General features: G+C 33.8%; 1 protein-coding gene across 4 annotated transcripts; it reads right to left on the reverse strand.

The window, feature by feature from the left end:
• Positions 1-319: 319 nt before the first annotated feature.
• On the reverse strand, positions 320-10,452 carry LOC110682897 (lysine--tRNA ligase, chloroplastic/mitochondrial-like). Of its 4 annotated transcripts, XR_002503508.1 has the most exons (15): positions 10,185-10,452; positions 9,768-9,980; positions 9,577-9,688; positions 9,391-9,499; positions 9,254-9,311; positions 8,111-8,179; positions 7,303-7,410; positions 6,609-6,701; positions 6,363-6,467; positions 4,931-5,137; positions 4,675-4,769; positions 2,811-2,901; positions 2,120-2,278; positions 1,132-1,208; positions 686-781 (listed from the first exon to the last, which is right to left on the reverse strand). XR_002503508.1 is itself a non-coding variant. In XM_021859243.1 (14 exons), exons 1-14 carry the CDS (start codon positions 10,389-10,391, stop codon positions 689-691), a joined length of 1,719 nt encoding a protein of 572 aa, XP_021714935.1. In that variant the 5' UTR covers positions 10,392-10,452; the 3' UTR covers positions 320-688. The 4 variants fall into 4 exon arrangements, 3 of the variants coding, with proteins under 3 accessions (XP_021714935.1, XP_021714937.1, XP_021714936.1); XM_021859243.1 differs by lacking the exon at positions 1,132-1,208 and having other exon boundaries at positions 320-781; XM_021859244.1 differs by lacking the exon at positions 686-781 and having other exon boundaries at positions 842-1,208.
• Positions 10,453-15,763: the final 5,311 nt, after the last annotated feature.

The following is a 15,763-nucleotide window of genomic DNA, read 5'->3' on the forward strand; positions in this document are numbered from 1 at the left end:
TAAATCTTTAGGGGTTCAATTATAAAGTCACGACTCAATTAATTCAATTAGAGATTCTTCTAGATATAGAATAACTAATACCATTAGAGGTTCTATGTATAGAACCTCTATTGATAATAGTGGTTATATTCAAGATGAAACCAACATCAATATTGACGGTTTAAACTAGCAAAGAATAAAATAAAATAAAAATGTAGCTAAAAACTGAGCTTAAGTGGATGTTATGCACAGAGTTAATTTTTAAACCAACGCATATAAAGAACTAGTTTAACTTTTAGCATTATTCGAGGAAATCGCTCGATCAATACTGTCAAAAACAATAGATGAATCTTTGCAGCTCGTTGTCATATAAATTCAATACTCGTACTATCAAACACATTTTGTACTACAGATCCCTTCTATTTCACTAAAGAGTGATACATTCAAAATTTTGTGATTTAATGGCCAATTTTGTGATTGAACTTGACAATTTCTATATTTCAAGAGAGAGACATCCAAAATTTTCCTCAAATTACAATATCTCATTCTTGTGACAAATAAATAAATTTTTCTCAAGACACAAAACTCAGCTAAGCCAGAAGCAGCTACCCATGTATAAGCACTTGATATTTAGACGGGTAATCCTTAATATGACATGACAGACACCTTGGATTTCAGCTCCAGTTCATATTCAAATCTCACTTCTTTCTTAATTCTGAACCTTGAGGACAGGGAAAGCAATAACATCCCGAATGCTGGCAGAGTTTGTTAATAGCATCACCAGCCTGTCAATTCCTAATCCCTGTCACGATAAACTCCTCTCTGTTAGTTCACACAATACATAGGTAGGTATAAAAAAAAGTCATACTGCAAACTGTTACTACTTTGTACTCGTATACGAGTATTATTTAACAGCACTTGTCTTTTTCCCTTTTTTGAAACAGGGAGGAGGGCTAGCCTGATTCTGAAAGTATACAGAAATCAATTGATACTACAAGCTTTTATTGCAAATTATTAAAATATACATAATTGAAAACAGGCAGGCACAGCTAATTCAATTATCCTGCTGATCAAATATATAGTGTCTGACCGACAAATCAATCGTATCAGTAAATTTTTGTTGTGGTTGAAATTCATGAAAAGCAACTCAACTAACTAGATCTTGGCTCCGTCGAAAATCAATGAAGCCTTCACGCCAAAGGATCATACACTCAACCAAGTAGATAAACCTGAATATGAGGCACACATGAAAATGTATCATGGCATATCTGAATTTTGAATTGAATGCATGGTACCCAGCGCAAATTACAAGAAACTTGGTGGTGCTTTCAAAAGATTTATTCAGACAGCTTATAGCTTTGTAAAACCCATCACAAGTTCGACCAAATCAAACTTCTACTATGAGTGATTTTGAGTGGCTTCATATTAGGTTTATGTGTGTGTGTGTGTGGTGGTGGGGGGGGGGGGGAGGGGGGTGGTGGAGTGAATGGTTTTTTGTTCCACAAAAAAGCTAGGAATTGAAGCTTATTGTGGCGAAAATGGCCAATAAACAGAAGCAGCCATCATGTTTTACTTGTAGGTCTTTTAAACCATAGATATAGACTCCGTATAAGATACATCTGAGTAAGTAAAAGCAAAAAAACACTTTCAGCTAATTTTCCCAAACAAGACCATTGCCTACAATGAGGTCAAATAAACTTAACGATCAAGTAGCAGTGAACCACCTAGTACCTAACAAGACAGTAAACTCTGCAAAGCTCATCTAGACTGGGGCCTCCTAATACCACCTAACTTTCAGGTAGTAAGTGACACATGGCCAATAATTTTCAAATGTCTTTAGCCCACAAGTTAAAAGAAAGGACGTTTATCCACGTAACTAGAGTTTAAGAAGGGTGTTCAGGCTTGAAAAAAAACCAACTAGCCTACCCCACGGGAAAAAGAATTTCACTTTAAACAAGTATCTATTCATCAATGATGTGCATGGTACAATCAAGGGTTATTTTTGCTTAGAAAATAATCCATCTCAAGCACAATAGAGAGACATGCTTGACAAATCAATTATGTTCAACTCTCAATAAAAAGTGATGCTCATGAGGGTTGATAGCAGGACGCAAAAAGATTTAGATAAATAAAAACGAACCATCCCAGAAGCTGGAGGCATTCCATATTCTAGCGCCGTCAGAAAATCCTCATCAAGGGCCACCTCATAGGAGTTATCTTCACTTTTATCATCCTTGTGAGCTGCCTCCAATTGCTTCTTCTTATTGTGCTGCCTCACTTGCTCTTCTAGGCGTAACCTCTGTCTCCAGAAAAAAATATACATATAATAAATAAAAAATAGAACTATTCAGTAGACTACAAAGGGAACACAAGTACATGTTGAGAAAAATCCCAACATATTTCCGGTAACATGCCACATCTTAATCCACATGTTATCTCAAGAATGGCAATATATTTCTTCTAACTGTATAAAAAAGCACATTTGTGACAAGAATTACATTAATCATAGAATGATAATCCCCATGCGGCCATTATTAATTCACGATTCTACTTGCATTACATTATTCTTTTCCATATTGTATATTTGTATTAGCATAATTTCATTGGAGACAGAAGTAATGAAAAACAGTGGAGACCACTATATCTCTGCCTATGTTACCTCAACACAACACCCTACCCCGAGACTCTTTGGCTCAAATTTTTGGACATGGGGACTTAGGTCCTGGCTTTTGACAACACAAAATTCTTTGTCCACTATACCTCTGTTTTCATACTTTTCTCCAACTACCAAGGTACAAGATAAAGAAATGTATAGATATTTGAATTGCTACCTGATCTATAGGATCTGTTAATTCAGAGAATGCATTTGCTAGCTCCCGGCCACAGATGAACAGTTCAAATCTCTCCGTCAGACCTACAGAGCTGCATCAAATAAAAAGTGTATAAGACAAGTATATAAGTAAATACATCATACCGATATTACAAACGGCAAATATAGTTCAACTGTATACGTCAGTAAATGAAGCAAGATTAAAAATCCTTGAAGAGGATGATAATCAGGCTCCAAGGAAAAAAGTTACTACACAATTTATTTGGTAATTTTCCAATGGAGAAAAACCCCGTGTGAAGGATTATAGAAATTGCCAATCATGCAAACAACAGAATATACAATTAAAAATATAAAAAGTGAAGGAACGTGTGGATGAAGCAACTTAAAAAGGACCAATTATGGCCCTGTTAGGTAATTAGCGGGTAGCTGATTCCATTAACCGATTGAATAAAATTGTTTTGTAAAATAAGCTAATAAGTTGTAGTTGTTTTGCTACTTGAAAATGTGCAACGAAAAATAAGGACATTGTTATTTGGGTGGGTTGGGATGCAAACTATAATAACTTTAGGACAAAATTGTCTTTTGGCTAAAATTTCACAATCAACTAATAAAAAAAGCTCCACTTGTTTATGCTTTTTACAAATTGATGATTTTAGCTCAATGAACTCATTGAAAATGTGTATAAGGATAACATTCCAGACTTCTAGGCACCAAATACAACAAATAAGAAAATCAATATGCATACTTTGGATGCCTAATTAATGGTGTGTTCAGACTTTTGGATGCTTTCTACAATTTGTGCACATCCTAAATAAAAATCATGAATCCACCTCTGACAACCATCATACTAGCCCACCAGGCCACCACTATGCCGATACCCTATTTCCCCTAGTACAACGTGAATTCTGAGGATTTAAATTCAAGGTTTACATGATTCTCTTTTAACGCAACCTCCTAACGCTTTCTACTTTGACCTGCAAGTAAAAGTCAATTACCTTGCAACCTCCTAACCCTTTCTACTTTCATCTGAACCCTAGGGGTGTTCCAGAGCGGTTTGGATCCCAAACCTCACCAAACCGCAAAATTGCGATTTGTATTTTTTTCAAACCGCACTGCAAAATGCGGTTTGATGCGGTGCGGTTTAGCCACAGTTTTTAAAAATTATAAATATTTTTTTATTAAAAAAAAAAACTTTTATTTTATTTTGTGATTATTAACTTATAATCAAATATTAAACTCTTCCTTAAACTTTTAATTAGCTCATAGTCAAAGATTACATCATATTTTAAAGTTATTTTATGTAACTTTTTTTTATAGAAATAGTACAAAATTGGTTTAACGGTTTGCGGTTTGACGGTCTAAACCGCATCAAAGTGCGGTTTGTTCTAAAAAATTTTGGAAACCACACCAAACCACCGCAAACCGCACCAAACCGCAAAATACCGCACTTTGAACAGCCTCAACCTTTAGCGGTTAAATTTTTATTTTTTTTCCCAATTTGGCAAAAATTCTTACACAAACAGCGCTGATAACAATCTCTTAATTTTTAAACATAAACCACTTATCTCTGCTACTTTGTCTAACACATTCCTAAACTTTCTACACTCTCGCCCACTCTCATGGGTTTCTATTGCTACAAACCATCATTTAGAAACAAAGGTAGTATCTACACACAAATGTTTTAAATCAGAATACGTACTGATTACTTGATGAGTAAAATTCTTCTTTAGTTGACAAAGACTGGTGAGTTAAATTTAAGAGCAAATCGGTTTCTAGCAAATAGCTATAAGCAAGTCAAATCTCGAACTTTCCCATGAACTTGGTAATACCTATGTGTGATAAGATACACTATATATTTTCGTTACCTTCTGTGTGGTTTAGCTAAAGGAGATACTTCAATGGGATAATCTAGAACAAATGTAGGTTGGAGGAGCTTTGGTTCCACAACTATCTCAAAGACCTGGAGAGTGAACACAAAAGTAACGTTAGCAAATAAAGTTTTAGTTCATTTACTATGGAAAAGGTCCGCAGAAAAAGAACCAATTTAGAGAAATTCTACGTAAAAATAAAACTAATATCATGACGTTACTTTGCTACCAATTCACAGAAACTAAAGCTAACCTCATTAAGAACATGACCAACTGACGGGCACTTATCTATAGCAAATTTGTCCTTTTCCTCAAGGTTGTTTCCAAGTGTTTTCATAGTAACTTTCTTAGCAGCTTCAAGTTCATCACCAAACATGTTAAAGTCAATTCCAGAGGCTTCTTTAACAAGATTGTGCATGGTCTCCCTCCTCCAAGGCCGTTCTAAAGATATAGTTGTTCCCTAGAAGCAAGGCCGCTGCTTTCAATCAGATAAATAATATATGTTTTAAATAATCAATTGAATCTAACAAATATGAAAACAAGCGAGAAAAAATCGAACCATAAATCCAGGTTTTTAAGTTTTCTTAATAAGAAAAAATTTTATATTAGAAAAACAATGGGGGTGCCAACTCCCAAGCTGTGTCACCCACATACAAAAGAGAGAGAAGTAATTCCAGGTGAAGGGTTTAGCTTAGTACACTCAGAGCAAAAAATTAATACATGATCTTTTTTGTGCAAAACATTGGTATAGCAGGATTTTAAGCAGCTACTAGGACAAAATTAGAAGTCCAAACCATTTGATACGACATCTTTTTACTCAAAAATGAGTTAAACTTGGTGCTTTAAACAAAATATATAAACCTTCCATGGCATCAATCAAATGTGACTCTCCTTTCTATTTTGGATTGTCCTGGAGCATTGACCTTTTAATAAAATATTAAATGCAAACTCATCAAAATCAGTTTTATATATTTCTACGACTCCCTCTATTTCAATTTGTTTTCTACCCACTTTTCATTTTGAAGATTTTTTGGGTCTGCCTGCTTCAATTTACTCTATTGTTTTTTTAGCAAACTCCTTTTACCAACTCCCATCAACTTTATATATATCTACAACTCCCTCTATTTCAATTTGTTCTACCCACTTTTCATTATACTTTAGTTCTGCCTACTTCTACTTTACTCTATTTTTAACAAACACCTTTTACCAACCTCTCTCTCTCTCTCTCTCTCTCTCTCTCTCTCTCTCTCTCTCTCTCTCTCTCTCTCTCTCATAATCAAATTTCTTCTTATATCCACCGTCCACACTTTTCATTTACCCACTCATCTTTTCCAAACTCTTGTAGAATGAAGAGTCTACGATAATGAGGTAGGACAAAAAAATGGAGTATAATAATCAGACAGTTGAAACAAAATAACAATTGTTGCAAGATATTAAGAAAAATAGTTGCTGTCTAAAGTAAAATTAAGTTTCCACAATCACGTTGTTTCATTATATCCCATAACAAATTCTACATATATGGAGTATCGAATATGGTTTCATCATAATTCTATAGTTTGCATAATCTGACTCTTATTTGAAAAGGAAAAAGAAAGTGGACATCTAGCATCAAGCATGTGAACAAATATCAAGTGTTAACACCTGCATATAGAATTTGTGTGCACACACACGCACGCATTTTTTACCTGATACTCTATTGTAAGCTTTCCTTGGGCTACAAGAGCACATCGGGTAACGATTTCTTCTACCATGACCATCATGCTATCATAGTCTGAATATGCTTCATACAACTGAAAATTAAGCAAGTAAATTCATTATTAAGATATGACTGTTTCTTACAAAGTATCAACAATATCCTGCTCAGGTCTTAATGGAAAGGCAAAGCAGGTCAAGATGGAGAGAAACATAAAAGTTTGACTTAAGTTTACAACCTCTATAGTGGTGAACTCGGGATTGTGACGCGTCGAAAGACCTTCATTTCTGAATATTCTTCCAATTTCATACACCTTTTCAAAGCCCCCAACCTGCTCATCAAAGCCAAAGGCTAATTCAGAAGATTGTAACCACAAAAACGAATGAGATGATGGCAATAGGGCTACTTGTAGCAAGAGTTCGTAAAAGCTAAGTATCATTAAGAGCATCAACCTAAGCCTCCTATTGGGCTCACTTATTCTAGAAGGAACAAAAGGAATAAAATAGAGAATGTGTAGCTGATATGATAGGGTAGGAGAGAGTACAGTAGAAGAATATAAAAAAATTAACTTAATAAACGGGATTGGTGGAAAGCAAGTAACAAGTGCGGCTGATATAATATATAGAGAAAAGCTGGTAATGAAGATCTATGCAAAGAGTAGTCAGAGATATACTTCGTGAGAGGAAAACCACCCCTCAAAGAGAGGTTAGTTTGTAAATATTTCCAACACTAACTAAACATTCCCTAAATTCATCTATTCTTCATAAATCAGTTTAAATTGCAGGGAAACTTACTTGACTTTTAGCACATTGACTAAGATTGTAATTGCAGTAATTATAAGACATAAATTACTTTAGCACAGACCTAACACACTGTTTAATTACTGAAAGAAGATACCCAGAAGCCATATGAAAAAGCAAGGTAAGTCTCACCAGCATCCTCTTCAAGTGAAGCTCGGTAGCTATTCTCAGATATAAATCCCTTTCCAGTGAATTATGGAATGTAACAAACGGTCTCGCCTCTGCTCCACCAGCTGCTCCCTAGTTGATAAATCAGTGGATATCAATATATATATTTGGTATGGTCTGAAATTTCCAATCTAGTCTGGTGCTCTGGTGTGTGATTTTTTTCCTTTTTATCTGGCCAGAATTATTATCTTAAAAATTTAGTCTGATATAGTCTAAATTTTTTGATATCATCTAGCCTGGTTTGAATCTGTATGGTTTAGACGGATTTTAACAAGAATCAGTAATAACTTTGATAAGTAATAACAATAAGGTGAAGAGAGCAAAAAGGTTGGGTGAAACTTGTTCAGGAAGCATTTATAGTACCCTCATTCAAAAAGAATCTTCACTACTGCACATATCCCAATTTACCATATTATATAAAGAACAGAAGCTATGACGGCAACATCGTTAGAGTGGTTCCTGAGATGGTAGCTACTGAGCTATAATCAAATTGAGAGAGAAATTGAAGTACAAGTTGTAACTATCGAGATAAGAGTTGAAATACTAATATCGGAGACGAAAACTGAGAGCTCCAACTACCATCCATTTAACACTTGATTGCATTTAGTTGCACCATACCATGCATACAAAACAAATGGTAAAACATGAAAGCTGGAATCGATTGTATGTCCCACCCATAAGAGTCACTAAGTAACTATAGCAACATTCTACCTTGTTTACTGTTTCATGACTTTGTATTACACAGTAGTAAGTTGTAACAGCAACCACAAACCTGTAGTACTGGAGTTTCAACTTCAACAAAGCCCAATGATTCCACAGTCTTCCGAATCTCTGAGATGATCTACTGAAATATAAAAATTAGCAGATGATCTATAGGCCCCAGAAATGCACTTGTAAATGTTAACATCAATTATATTGGGGCATTAAAGAGAATAGATGAGCCAATAACTAATCGATCAGATGACATGCATGAATAACTGCCTAGTGACAGGAGACATTAAGAACCTTTTACTCTTGGTAAAGATGATAATGATTACCTCCAGCCCCAAATAAAAGGGCATGAATCAAGGAGGATTATGTTGTAAAATAAGATGTTTTCAAGACTACGAGAAAGAAATAAACAATTAAATCGAAAAGTTGATCTTATAATCAATAGAACAAATATGGTGTCATGATGCAAATCACTAACTTGAAAACGAAATTCCTCAATTGTATTCGCCGGCACGTTCCTTAAGGTTCACACACCACTCTCACACAAAGGCACTTTTGGATGAGAAGTTAGAGTCATATAAACTTATGCCCAAAAAGAGGAAGAAAATGTGTTTAGCACTTTTGAGGATATGTATAATGTGTGTATAGAATCTACTTTTTGATACTTCTACCAAGAGGATATATATAATAAACAACAAGGTAGAAGAAGAGAGAAGGAAGCTCAAAAGATGAAACATTAATCAGAAATTAAGGGAGTTAATCAATCCCTTAAACTTCTTCTTAAACACAGGTATTAAGAGAAGTTAACTACCCCTTTAAACATCCCATTAAGTGGGAGTTAATGGAAGGTTACAAGTTAGAAGAGGAGAGACCAATGGACAAAGGTTGAACCGTCAACCACCCACGAGCACGCGCCCGATTGGGCAGGTTCACCTGACCGGGCGAGGAGACATCGAGATGGAACTCGTCTTCGCGCCGAATCGGGCATGGCTAACCGATCAAGCCAACCGCCAGCTCGCAACAAATCATTCTCGCGCGCCATGGTCAAACTTTGAATTCCTTCCTTTATTCCAACAGGTTATCCCAAAATAATAGGGTGCTTCCCAATCAGGTAATATAAACTTTCAACTTACTTATATTACCTATAACTCTAAGGAAAGGCAATGTTTATTATCTAGTGATAGAAGAAGCACGAAGAATTCACCTTTGCTCTCTTTCTAAAAACATTGGCAACTTCAGGATTTGCAATCATGTCAACATACCTGGATAGCAAGTACAGCATCAGGATGGATATCAGGAAGAAGGCAAAAGTAAGAAGTTATATATGGAACTTTAACTTGCCGTTGACGGTAGCGCTTATCCACATCCGTGAGGCCATGGTATTTGTCTGGCAGTGGAAGCAAAGATTTTGTAAGGATAGCAAATGAAGTGACACGAACTGAGAGCTCCCCTGCAAATTAAAGAATTCCTTGGGTAAGCAAACAATAATGGCATTGAAATTGATGAAAGGAGGGTGAAGTTTTAGACCTTTTTCAGTTCTTTTCAAGGTGCCAGTTGCACCAAGTATATCGCCAATATCAACAAGTGATTTTAAATTATCAAACTCAAGTTGAGAAAGCTTATCCTTTTCACAGTAAAGCTGAAATAAGATGAAGTGCAATATGAGTATGCAAAGCATTGTTGATTGAGAATGAGAGAACAAAGAAAAAGAGGAAAACCTGGATAGTTCCAGAATCATCTCGCAATGTGAGAAAGGCGAGCTTCCCAAAAGCCCGGCGGCCCATAATTCTTCCGGCGACAGAGACGTAATCATGAGTAGCCTCCTCGCCACTGGAAAGATGCTCATAATCAAGCTGAAGTTGGCTTGCTGAATGACTCCTATCCCATTTGTAGGCGTAAGGCTCGCACCCTTTGCTCCTCAATTCTTCTACCTATAATATATATAATAGAATGCTTCAATGATTATATATTGATGAATCAAGAGATATACACTGTAAGAAATGCTCAATTTGATCAACGGTTGAAATTATTGATAATTGAAGAGATATATACTCACTATAAGAAACCTTTTTAATGCTCAATTTGATCAAGGGTTGAAATAATTGATAAATGAAGAGATATATAATATAAGAAACCTTTTTAATGCGGAGTGAGCGCACGGCTTCCTTGTCGGAGGTAGAAGATGGCGACTGTTTGCGGCTGGTGGTACTGGAGGCGCAGCTCACAAAACGTCGGGGTTTCCACCGCGGAAACAACCACAAATTAGAATTTAAGTTCAGCTGGAGAATTTGCTTCAACTGTTGCGATGATTGGCTCCATATCTTTACTCCCTCCATCATCATCGTCGTTTTCTTCCCCGCCTCTCTCTCTCTCCTCTGCTACTTCCACAGATTTTATCTTCCTTACCCCAAGTACAACTACTCCACCACACTATAACCCATTTTAAATTAGCCTTATGGGCCTGGACCTAGACCTGGACCTGGACCTGGACCTGGCCCTGGCCCTGGCACTTTATAGAATATGGGCTTCCCATTTTATCTTTCTCAATAAAAAAATCTACTACGCCAGCCGCCAGTCGCCAGCCCTGGCTTTTGGTTTACAACTAGATTGGTTTACAAATCTACTACGCCAGTCGCCCGTATTAATTTTTTTCCCATAATTAATTGTGATATAAAGTAAAAATGAGGCAATCATGTGGAATAAACAAATGCAATGTATATAGAAATATAAAATATTAAGGCAAAAGTTATTAAAACTACAATTGAGGAAAAATAAAATTTATGGAAAGAAACTATTTGGAATAATTTATTATAGTTGTATTGTACAAATATTCCAAAAATAAAAGATTTTTTGCTAAAGGGGGGGTTTGGAGTAAAAAACAACACCAGGAAGTGACACGTGTCATTCCTGGTGTTAGTTTTAGTATTATGTTATTGATATGTGAGATCCGCAAATTTTAAGATGAACATTTACTATAAAAAAAAATAAACATTTAGTAATTGAACATAGTTGAAAAGTAACATTGAAACTGCAAATGTATATCAGAAAATTGATATGAATATATTTCGTTAAATAACAATTAACAAATTTTTTTAATGAAAAATGAATTCCAAATCAAAATAAAGAAATATCTAAAACTTGAAATTAACATTGCAATATATAAAAATGAACTTTTATAATATAAGTGTAAAATAAATAGACTATGAAACTGGAAAAAAAAATGGTACATTTCAGTTGTAAATAAAAATGAACATAAAATGTTGTTGGTTATTCATCAACATTTTTTTAAGCTTCAAGTGAAATCATATTGCATGAAAATGAACATTTATTTTATAAGAATGAACGTCATACTGCATGAAAATGAACATTTAACTATTGAGGAACACAAAACATTCGTAATACAAATGAACATCTTATTTAATATTTTTGAAAATTGAAATAAATAATAAATATTTTTTTTATTAACGTTGTAATCCCCCGTATTTTTAAATATTTTATAAATGTAATTTTATTTTATTTATAATATTTATTTGTATTTTTTTCAGAATTTAATTTTAAAAGTTTCAAATTATTAATTTGGGTCAAAAAATTATTTTAGGTTAAATTATTTTATGAACCTATATCCTACAATCCATTATTATAAAAACAAAGCCTAACCCATTTGTTTATTTAATTGGCCCATTATTTTCATGAGGCCCTATTCTACCCTACAATTCTCTCCTATAAATACCCCATAAATCCCCAAATTTTCCCCACACAAAAGGTTAGTCTTTATTTATTTTCCTTTATTTTCTTTATTTTATTTTCCCTTCATTTTTCTTTTTTTTATTTTCCTTTTCTTCTTCTCCTCTTTTTCTTTCTTCCTTCATTCTTATTTTTGCCCTAATCCTTCATTATTTTGATAATTATTTTTATGATATTGTTAATTGATTTTAATGGTTTAATCATGTGATAATTTATCTTAAATTATGAGTTTATGAATCTTATTATACACTTTAAAATTTCAGAAATTTTGTTCATAAAATTAGGGCTTAAAAAAGTTAGTTTTCATGTTTTGGGGTTTTGAACTGTGTTCTACAAGTTATTTAATTAAAGCATGATTATATTGTAATTCTACTATGATAATTGATGATGTTAAATTCAAAAACAAATTATCAGTTTTCCGTAATCAACTTTGATTTCCGTTCTTAATTATTTTTTATCACGTTTAAATTCTAACTCGTCTGATTTTTTTTTAAAAAATAGTGTTTTCGTGTGTAAACGACGTTTTAATCAAAATTCACTACCTTTGGTTTGGTAGTGAGTACCACCCTCTTGTGGCCAAATTCAGCCTCTAAATATGGTTTTCGGGCAGTTTTTGATTTTTAACGAAGGTTTAATGTTTAAAATAAATATTCAGATTTTTATAAAGCTCTAAACTTGCTGTAAATTCATGAATAAGTATGTATTTTAAGGTTTTTATGTAGGAAATTTTAAGAATACCATATAAGCTTTTAATTCTAGCAAAAAGGAAGGTTATAAAGTGTTGTTTTATTGAATTTTGAAGGTTTGATTGAGTTTTTATGAAACTAATTGAATTCTAATCATATATTTCAAGTTTAGATTGTTGTATTCATACATTCTACTATTAAATTAAATTTTCAGATTTTTAATCTTGGTTTTAAAGGTTTTAAATCATGGTTTTATGATGGATATTTAGGTTTTTAACATACTAACCTACTATATAATGATTATTTTAAGTACAGATGTTTATGAGGTTGTTTTATAATCTTAAACTAAATTTCCAGATTATAATCCTTACTTTAAAGTTGCTGGAATTTTATGTTATAAGCTATATTTTCATGATTTTAACATATAAACTTATAGTTGAACTATTGAGTTATTAACTTTGACTATTGTGAGTAATTTAAAAGCATTATTTCAATGGTTTAAGGGGTTTTAAAGTAAGATAATATTGCTGTAAATTATATTGCTTGGGTATTGGTTGAATTATTTATATTTGGTTTAGGAGAGGACTTTGTAGAAGGCGATTTTTAGCCCCTAAAGTGGCCAACCAACTCGTTTACTCAAGGTACGTACAAGAACACGAAAACCTTGACTTTAGAAGCATGTTTAAGGACTTGGAAAACCTTAGAGTCATGTTAGTGAAACTTGTAGATTGGTTGAAATTGTTTGATAGTGAGTTTGATTGATGATTAATGTGATGATTGGTTTGACTCATGTATGAGAAATGCGTATTAATTTTTTTCTTGTAAATATTATGTATGCATTAACTTGCAAGGTGAGCTTAGAGACAAAGGTACAAGAATATATGGAATGAATTATTTTATTACTCTTTCATGATTATTGAAATGGAATGAGTAAAGGGAGATTTAAAGTCTTATGAGACGAGGTTGAGGATTGAGGTGCCTTATGCACTAAAGGTGTTTATACACCGAGGTAGTTAAAGGATTCAATACTAAAGATTGTTTGTCACTAATAAATCAAGAATTGAACTGGAAATTTGAATTGTTTGAATGATTGATGTATGATTGGGTGTATTGTTTTGCATTTGAGTCCTCACCAAGTTTAAACTTGTAAATCACGTAAAGTGCAAGATGGATGAGCATTTAAACTCTGGATTTGTGCACATCTAGAGTATTGACAATCAGGGGTTGGGGTTCACGGGGTATTAGCCGTGTACTTTTTAGAGACCGTCTGATCTATGAGTCTCTTGTTTTCAAATACTTTTTAAAACTATAAGGAGTTAGATGAGATCTCATACTAGCTATGGCTATGGAGTCGCGCCCGTCTGCCATTGGATGTTTATTGATGTTTCCGAAAGGAGGCATGGGTTTTTTCTTTTATTGATGTTCCGAAATGGAGCATGGGGAGACAACCTTGTCTATTGCTTAATCCAATCAATGAATGTAATGAAATGAATTATTGTTAGTAATTAGTGAAGTCTTAGTAATGTTAACAATTGAAGCGTGTGTTTGAGTCAATAATTAAATTGTGTGTGCTGATTGATTTCTAGTAACATTTTAGGGATTCTTTGTTATAATTCGTAGCTTGTATGTACTCAACGTTGCTGATTACGTGCTTTTGTGTGTCTCTTTCCTGGTCATGGCCTTCGCCTTTTCAATGACCCTGTAATGATCCAATTTTTACACTTGTAATATTGGGGAGCAGATTAATCATAGGTTTATACATAATCAGAACTTGCATCAAGGTGGTGGGATTTTGAGTGGAGTGTTGGATGTTTCCACAGTATATTTCATTTCATAAGTTTAGATTTAATTAAACTTTGGTTTGATTTATTTACTACTTTTATTGGGTTTTGAATAAGGGCATTAATGGTTCCAATTTGTAAGACTAAATTTGGTTTTGATTTTTGGTTTTGAAACTTAATGATAACTGAGTTAGTTTTTCCGATGCTAAATTCTGAACTAGCCTTAACGTTTGAACACGTGGCGTTATCACGTCAGTAACTCTCTTGCAGATTGTTAAAGGTATTTACGGGTTTTAAAAGAGAGAATTATTGGGGTGTTACAACGTGATATACAAATAAACATACAGTTTTGTGATTATGAACATTTTCCTACTATCAACCTAAACATCATTAATATATTCTTCAATAGTAAATTATTCACAAGTGAACATAAAACATATGAGAATGAACATATATTGATTTTATAATGAACAAAATTGTGAAATATGCTCAGTTAGAAAATGTTCATTTTTGGTCGCGGGACCAGCCAGCTCTGGCTGGACGCGAGTCCAGCCAATACTAACTGATAAGGGGTCTTCAACAACCAGTTCGAGTCTCCGGGTCTAAAATTGATACCCGGTCCGATCCAGTTTAAAACCCGTTAAAAATCGAATTGAGATAATGCCAGTTTTTTTTTTTTTTTTTTTTTTTTTTTTTCAATTGTTTGAGAAAGTACTTTATTTTTTTTTTGGTGTAAGAAGAGCCAAAGGGCAATGAGATTTGATCACCATTGAGAAAGTATATAGTAAATTAGTAATACATTCAGACTTTGCAATTTTTCCACATGTAAAGAAAATCTATACTTCATATATAGTATGAATTATTTTGTACTCCCTAATACTTGTTTGAGTAGGTAAGATGAAAGGGCTTTACCGCGTCGAAACCCCTCATGATTCAATCGGCTAGGGTTAGCGGACTAGACAACTTGGAAGAATGGGGAAGGTAAGAGAATTTCATTCCCTAAATTGTTACTAGTGGAGATTGAACCTCCAAACTCTGGTTGTAAGGTGTTCTCCATTCCACTAGCCAAACTTAATTTGATATTGTGTATAAATGTACTTCCTCCTCTCTTATTTTTACTAGGGATTCTAACGCGCGTAATGCGCACGGTATGGCTAGCCCTTTGAAAAAAATGATTACCGATGACATTTATGCCCTATGCTGGTTTGCGTAATATTTTATTCAAACTATTTGCATATAGACGATAATTGTCTTGGATGTTGTGTAGTTGTGCAATGTTCAAAACTTTAGTTGAACTACTTTTTTTTTTTTTTTTTTGACACAACCAGCAACATTTCAATTATATATCAAAATCCACTTTGTTAGAGATGACAAAGGGTAAAGAGGTGGGTGGACTGATGTATTCATTTTATATATTATTTTATCCCCGTCCCGTGATCATAGTTAGGAGCATTTTTGCCTCTTTAGAGCCAATTTTATTACTAATATGTGTTTTCTAGTGCT

Source organism: Chenopodium quinoa, unplaced genomic scaffold (genome assembly GCF_001683475.1).
Source record: "Chenopodium quinoa cultivar QQ74 unplaced genomic scaffold, ASM168347v1, whole genome shotgun sequence".
NCBI lineage: Eukaryota > Viridiplantae > Streptophyta > Magnoliopsida > Caryophyllales > Amaranthaceae > Chenopodium > Chenopodium quinoa.